Source organism: Agelaius phoeniceus, chromosome 3 (assembly GCF_051311805.1).
Source record: "Agelaius phoeniceus isolate bAgePho1 chromosome 3, bAgePho1.hap1, whole genome shotgun sequence".
NCBI classification, from domain to species: Eukaryota; Metazoa; Chordata; class Aves; order Passeriformes; family Icteridae; genus Agelaius; species Agelaius phoeniceus.
The window spans coordinates 56,180,183-56,188,337 of record NC_135267.1 but is presented as its reverse complement, the minus strand read 5'-3'; the positions used below and the strand labels follow the sequence as shown (position 1 = coordinate 56,188,337).

The following is an 8,155-nucleotide window of genomic DNA, read 5'->3' as shown; positions in this document are numbered from 1 at the left end:
GTGAAATTAAGAATATCTGGATTTATTAACAATTTAATCTGTTTTTTCCTTTTTGCACCTTCACTTTTGAAACACCTTCCTTACCTCTGTAGAATTATTTATTTAGGATGTTGCTTTCACCATTCTACGCATATTCCCTTTGTTAGCAATCATTCTACAAACAATAGGATCCATCCCAGCCCAGTGATACATCTCATTTTAGAGCACATGGTAAAGAAGGTTTTAATTTATCAAGTTATTATATTTACTTAATGATTCTGCCTGGTTTTGCTGTGGACTCTTTTTGTTAAATAATCTAAATAAGTTTGCTGAGGTTTCTATTCCAATTTCCTGTACTTAGCAAGAACAAGGCTTGGTGTTACAGCCATCACCTCAAGCTATTTGCAAACATTCAGTCATCCATTTGTTTCTGGAGGAGGGAGGTTTGTTGCCCACTCTGCTCTGCTGGCTAGCAGGAGGAATGCCTCAGAATTTAAGATCATTTGCAATTAATTTCCTGTAGCTCTCTGCACATTTAAGGATTTGACTACTTATTCCACTTTGACACAAGTTGGATAATGTAAGTGGTGTTTTAGCTTCATGAAAATTGTTCCAAGTCATGGTCATGTAATAGTTTAATTTGTGAAAACCTTTTGAAATTTTGATTCTTCTGTAAGTTTTCACATAGTGACTAGGGGTAACTTCTGAAAGTGATGAAGGTTCAGAGGACCTACACAGTGATAAATGGAGCTTCAAATGCACACTTTGTTCCTTTGCTTCTTCCTGCTCCTCTAGAGATCATCTCCCTGAGCTCTCCCTTGACTTTACCTTGACTTAGCCTCTATCCTGCAATATTCCTTAAAACCCTTCAGCATTCTGCTAAAATGACCATATGCTCATTCAGCCCTCTTCCTTGGATGTATTTGGTTGGAAAATGTGCCTGGGAAATGGGACATTTGCCTGTACAGTACAGCAAAGTGACAGACACAAGTGTTCATTATTTTACTGACCAGATACAGTCTGGTCAGTCAAATGATTTATCTCATGGCATCCTCTATTCTTCTAAACATTTGGATTTACTAGTTTGGTTTTTTTTCACACTAGCAGCTACCTTTGAATTTTGTCATTAGTTGCTGGTATTTCTTCTTTGTTTCATTTTTCTGTTATGTTTTTCTGAGTTATGACTGAAGTTAAGTCATATCAGCATGTTTTCTTTTTATCTTCTGAGTGTTTCAGTGCCTGAAGTTCTCTGTATGGCTAAGAAAAGGAAAAAAATATTGAAGTAAAATGTATTCTGGAAATGCAATGTTTTCTCTGAGTTTTAATTCAAATTGCAATTTTGCTAAAAAAATCCCATCAGAATCTCTAGAGTCAATCTTGACCTCAAATCATCTCTGCCTTTCTTATATGAAAGAAAACCAACTTTTATTTCAGATAAGCTTCTACTGAAATCCCCATGTGTAACTTTTTAATTATCTTCTCTTAACTACTATAATTCTGCATTTTGGATTGGTTTAATCCTTAATCACCATGAGCAAAAAGGGGCTTTATTTTCCAGCAATGAGGAGAGTTCCTTGAAGAAACAGTTCCACATCCCAGTCTCTGCTAATGCATTTTTCATCCAAGAGTCACTAAACAAAGAACATAAACAGCAGTGGGACCAGAGACCACAAACCAGCAGTCAAACTCCAGTCTCTTGCTGCAGAATTATTTGCTTATCAATGCCAGAGTGCCCTTTTTGCTATGCTAGGAATGGCAGGCATATCGCTTTTTGTTTTCCCTTGTACTGTTCTAATTATTGCTCCACTATGAGTGTGTTTTATTCCTCAGCCCAGCCGTCTCTTGGGACTGATTTTCATTCAGTACAAATGTTCTCATTATAAAGGCTTAACATGAGGAGAATATAAATGAGAAGATGAGTGCATGCTAAGAAGTTGCTTATACAGAAACTATTGATCAAAGGAACAGCAGAGTAAAACACATGTCAGCATTAACGTGCTCCTACTTCCACGGTTCAAACAGTTTTCATTCCCATAAGAATAGTGTGACTCCTTGCCTCTGAAACCAGGCCAGGAAAAACTTTGTTTAACTGAAAAAAAAAAGTGCAAAGCATTTCTGTAGAAGATTATGGTACGGCACTAAAGAGCTCTTTGAAAGCATGTGCACCTTCATCAGTCTCAGAGATTACCCCCTGTCACTATGTGAACACTTACATAAGAATTGAAATTCCAAAAGGTTTTCACAAATTAAATTATTACATGACCATGACTTGACACAATTGTCATGAAGCTAAAACACCACTTACTTTTATCCAACTGCTCACTAATCACGCAGTTGACCCACTCACCATGTCATTTCTGGAAGCTGCTTTTGTCCGGAGGTTTTGGGCCGGGTCAGACAGTAGTCACTGCCAGATGAAGACTTGAGTGAACAGTCATGTAAAGCCTCCTTCGACCTCTGTTGAGCGAGACCAGAGGTGTCTCTGCAAAGACACCAATCTCTCTGGGATTTCAGAAACAATTTCTGCCCTCCTCCAAAGGCATGGAAACAGCTGAAACCCACAGTAGCAGTTCAGCCCCTCATTTTTCCACGCCAAGACAATATATACTAACAGCTGAACAGAGGCAAAGGGGGTTCACTGATAAAATATCGTTTTGAAAAAGATTGAAAAACCAAGTCTGAGGCTAAAAGCAGAGTGAAGCAACCCTCAGGTGTTTGGCTACCAGGCTCCACCTGAGGAAGATTTCCTCCTGCCTTCCACTGGGCTGCAGCCTGCTCTGCAGCTAGTATTTCATCTGCAGTGAAAAAGTTTCAGTTTACACCTCATTTTACAAGCACATTCTTGGAAATAAATGGAAAAAAAATTAAATGTGTGTTTTTACTAAATTTCAACTTAAAAGCTACACTGAGGGCAGTGGCCCTGCTCTTCTGCTTGCTGACTACATAAATCCATAGGATATCTCTCAAGACTTTTAAAAAGTCAGAATTCTAAGAAGAATATGTGAGTCATGTCTAGAGTGACATAAAAATGAAACAGTATCATTCTTGTCACCATAATGAAGCATGGCTCACACTCTGATCCATGACACGCTCACATGGTCTTTAGGCTAAAATAGCACACACAGAAGTGTGCACAGTTATAATCAGAAACTTCTATAAATATGTAATATGAAGCTTCTTGAATCCTAACTTACAGACTGTATAACCTTGCCAAGAAGTAGTATTTTACCAAACAATTCAGTAGGACCATCAATAGACATAGGGCATTATGGATGGGTCTCAATATCTGTGTATCTGGATACAGCATTCAAATCTGACCTTAAGCTCCAATCCATTTCAGCTTTAGGTCACCTTAGGTCAACTCAGAAACAGCATTTAGCTTCATTCTCACAAAGGCCTTGATGCACATTCAGCTGGTGCATTACCCCTCAGCTACCAGACTGAGCATCCTTATGCCACGTGCACATGTGCTTGGAGATGTGGATTTCCACAACAGTCTCCCTTCCTTCATCAGAGAATTGGGGTCTGTTAGTCAGGACTTACATGGATTTACTGTCCCTCTGGTTACTCTGTCAACTCTTAAACAGCTCTCATGCACAGCCCAACAGTGTAGGGAATTTATGGCATGGGTTGCTCAGATATCCAGTGCATGCCTTCCTCAATTCTTTTGGTCTATGCCTGGACCAAGCCTAGATGTTAAGAAGTTTCTCAGTAAGTCATAGGCAGTTCCAGCTAGATTAGTCCTGGAAGCTGAGCTACTGCTTTTAAATCTGTCACAGACAGCTCTACAATCAGCACTGTAGAAATACTCTGAGTATGAGCAAGCTGGAAGGTAGAACTGAAAACAAAACATGGACAAACTAGCTCCTTCTGCTTTGAAATGCCAATACTTTCCTAGAATAACCTGTGCATCACTACCTTAAGACATTCCTCAGAGCTTATTTAAGAAACAGAATTGTTGTCTGAAAATGATTTGTAAGTGTGAGAAAGGCAACATATTTGTTCTGGTGGGTGCAGCTCTGAGCTTCACACCTGCCTATATTAGGTTCAGTCTTTATGTATCAGCATTCTTCAGTGCTCATCTCACAGCTCCATACAAGACATTTATCCTTCAGTTTGGCAGCCAGGCTTCACTGCCAGTGGAAAAAAAAAACTTTGAGAAAGCAAGAAGGGTAAGAAAATGAATCCAGATGCAAGGGTTTTCCCCCCTATTTTTTGAGTAAATTAACAGTTGTTCTTGTCAAAACCAGAAGTAAAGGCTTTTTTAAGAGAACATGAATGGTTCAGAAACAAAAGCCCTGTTGATTTTCCTCTCTCAAAATATCTAAAAATTAAAGATAGATTTGGTTTGCTTAAACACATGTATCCAGAGTCTTTTTAGAGGCTCTGGGGTGTCCCCTATCCCACAGTTCCTGATCCAGTAGAACGTCCCCTTTATGGTTTGTGCCATATCTGGCAGACACACTCCAGTACGTCTCAGATGATGCCTTTGCTCAGGCCCTCAACCCTCCCAAACATTTTTCAGAGCTGCAATTCTTGATGCCATCCATAGGAACTGAATGAGCAGGCTCTTGAATAATGAGGTCACCTATCAAAGTGCCTGGACATAAATTCCACAGTTTTACTTGAAACATGAGAACAATGACTGTTACAAGCTAAATTATATAAAAAGGCCCTTAATCATGGAAATGACTTGTATAGAGGAATGGGATATGACAATCCATGATTCAGATATAATACAATAAATTGTTTTCCTGTTTTCACAGCTGAGTGGTTTTGTGTTCTTATGTGCAAGTTGGATTTAAATTGCTTGATAGCTGATAAAAAGCTACCTCCCAATAATCTCCAGGGATGATTTCAGATTGAGATTTTTTTTATCTACCATTCTAGAGCATTTTGAGACTACTCCTTTAACTCACACTTCAAGAGCGGACCTCTAGGAAATTGTAACCAGTATTTATTTCTAAACCTGTCCTGCCCAGACCATAAATTAATCCCAAGAGTTTCAAAGATTTTTCCTTGAAAACAATAATGACTTGGGCCTAGTTTATCTGCATGATTTCAGCAGCCAAACTCCAGAGCAGTATGTTGGCACAACACCCTGTAGTCAACTTAATGGTGTGATTCACAGGAGCACTATTTCTCTCCTGTAACCCTGTTACTTCCAAGCACTTAATTTTATTCAAGTCCACTTGGAAACAGGTGAAAGTGTACACAGAGTGCAAAGGAAAAATATTTTATTGTGAACATGGCATGTAAAAGATGCGTTTCAGAATATACTGTTATATATCAAATGAGGAAAAAAAAGCTCTGACGTGAGATAAATGAACAGTGCTTGAGACAAATGAAGAACATGCACACAGCTGTTCTAACAGCACAATTCTGATACAAATCACAATATATTATATAGCTTTTATGACAATGCTTATAAAAATTGCAAATATTGGACCTACTCCCGCATTGTTGTCCATCATCCAAATCTTCAGTGAATCTTGCAGGTGTGTGGAGGGAACAATGAGAGCAAACTGACACCCCACCTCAGGCAGCAGAAGGTAGAGATGGAGAAACATCAAAAACAAAAGACAAAAACACTGTTCTACAAAAGTAAAAAGGCAAATATTATCCCAAGGAATATTATTATTTGCACGAGAAATCTTAATTGCAGCATCCTGACTCCATTAAAGCCAATGAGAGTATGCCATTGAGATCAGTGGAGCCTGAATTTCATACTGAAATTTAAAACATTCTTGCTTTAGTGTAAACATCAGCAGAAACTAAATGTCAGCATCTATACAAGTATTCAAGTGCTGTTTAAAAAAACAATAAAAAACATACAATGCTAACCCAAAATGCCAGTACATATACAAAAGACAGATAATTAAAAGAGGATTTTTTTCCCCAAATATACATTTTGAAGTATTTAAAACCACCAATTTTTTATTACTTGTACATCATTGTTAGGGAAGGAGTATATGAGAAAAAAACTGAATTATTTACAATTATAAAGGAAGGGCACAGTGTTTGCTCAGATCTATTTGAAACCAGTATTTTCTACTTTGGAGTCATGACATATACCTGCAAACTCAAACAGGTTTCGATGCAGTGTTGAGAAGTGGCTATACTTCATTATTATGAAATACAACCCTTCTGTGCAAGTATTTCAGCATGATTCCTCATGAGCCATTTATACCCATTCACATTTTCAGTTAAAAAAACCCAAACAAACCAACCTGAAAAATTTCTTGCCACAATATTTTGTCTTTAAACAACCTGATGAGATATTCCACAATGGCAATTTACAGTCATGCATTTGGAGACTCAGAGTCAATACAACTTTTCCATTTACTGTTAGAGTTGTGCCTGTCTTCAAAGAGTTCTTTGCTAATTTTTGTGCGGATCTCAGGACTCGTTAACAGCTCCTTTATCTGATTCAGTCTGGGTAACAGGGCCTGCGTTTCTCTGCATAAAGCTTCCTTTACTAAGTCTGCTTCATGGCTCTTTCCTAGAGGAAAACAACAATATAATACATTTTATAACAATGAATGTGATTTAGAATCATTAATGTTCAGAGATAAAGAGATCATGTCTGGCTTGGACAGTAGTAAGTGCTCAGTGTTTTGCCCATACTCATTTTTTATAAAAAGGTATTTCATCAAAAAATATAATTTACATCAAGAAATGCTACCAAAATGTAAAGAACAGTACAGCATCACATTTAAGGGGAACTCCTGCCTTATTACATACTGTGTAATAGTATCTGCGATGAGTATCTGCAGTGGTAATTTTTAGCTTGGTATTGACTGCTGTTGACTAGGAAACAGCACGTGCTCTCACATGGAGCAAGCAGCCCTGCAGCGCTGCCAAACCCTCGGGTGCAGGGCACCGCTTCCACTTATGGCAAGGCTTCATCCACAGTCATCCACGACAATTCAAATGACAAATGCAAAATGTTCAGTTTCTCCTCAAAAGCAAGAAAGGGACTCTTGGTATCAAGAGCAAGTGAAGACTGGAGCCGCCTGCTTCACCACTCTTGTCTTTTTTCCACCGTGCATCCCTCCCAGCATTCAGCAGATTTTCAGCAGTGCAAGCACTTATTAAACCAGTAGACAGTGTCCTTCAGTTCAGAACAAACTTTTGATAAGAGACTCACAAAGCAGAGTGCCTAACACCCAGCACCACTTTGCAAATTTCAGCAGGGAGCGGAACACGTTTTTGTAGTTATTCTTGGTGGGATATTTGCTCCCAGGCTTTTTGCACAGTGCTCACTTGCTGTTATCATTGTCGCTCTCATTCTTGCTGCCGCTCGCTGCTTCCTCAGTTTTTGCAGGGCTCCCATCAGTCTGCCTGCTTTTGTTTTGTGTTTCTTCTAAATATTGCTGCACAGCCTTCAGCACTGCGTTCTCCACCAGCCTTTTGCTAAGGCTCACCAGCTCTGCATCGTCTGGCTCTGCTGCTTGCTTTTCACCTATGCATCACAACAGACAAGAGAAGGAATTCATTGCCATGCAAAGACAGTAGCTGTGATTGTATCAGAAGCTTCTGATTTGAGCTAGATTCTAAGTTATTAGCCTCTTTCTGATTGTACAAAATCATTTTTCCCCACCTCAAGCTCTAAATCAAAGTGTTCCATAAAGATGTGTACAGCATATTAGATCAAAGATATTTCACTGCTCGTGTTTCTTATAACACTCCAGCAAAAGCCACTGGCTAACGTTATAAGTCCTCATTCAGCATAGAAGAGTAAGTGTGCAAATTTAATTTTTTTCTGGCCAATGATCACCAGTGACATCTGAGCAAAGATCATAGAATCATAGAATAGTCTGAGTTGGAAAGGCCCCATAAGAATCATCAAATCCAACTCTTGAGTAAATGGCCATTAAGGCAATCAAACTCACAATCTTGGCATTATGAGCCCCATGCTCTGACCAACAGAGCCAATCTCAGGGTCAAATATAGCATAAGGCATATTTACACTTCAGCAGCATTCCTAAATTTAGGTGCCACCATTTTCTGATTTTGCTTAATAAATCTAAATCTATTTATTCATTGCTTGTAATTCAGGAGTTTCTCACAGGAAAAATTACTAAAACACTCAAAGCACAGGCTACAAATATTTTTCTAAACAAAGCACAAAACTAACAAAAAACATATAGTCCCTCCCTGCCTCTCTTCTGTC

At 38.7% G+C, this 8,155-nt stretch overlaps 1 protein-coding gene across 4 annotated transcripts in view; it reads right to left on the bottom strand.

Annotated features, from left to right (window-relative positions):
• Positions 1-5,199: 5,199 nt before the first annotated feature.
• The window catches only part of AKAP7 (A-kinase anchoring protein 7), an 82,769-nt gene continuing 79,813 nt past the window's right edge, over positions 5,200-8,155 (bottom strand). Inside the window, exons 8-9 of one of the 4 annotated variants that reach the window (XM_077175333.1) lie at positions 7,246-7,444; positions 6,330-6,481 (exon numbers count right to left, since the gene is read on the bottom strand). In XM_077175333.1, the coding sequence (XP_077031448.1) occupies positions 6,469-6,481; positions 7,246-7,444 (212 nt within the window). In that variant the 3' untranslated portion in view covers positions 6,330-6,468. Of the gene's footprint in view, positions 7,445-8,155 lie in introns of all 4 variants that reach the window. The other 3 variants (XR_013181364.1, XM_054630380.2, XM_077175334.1) reach the window with 3 other exon arrangements.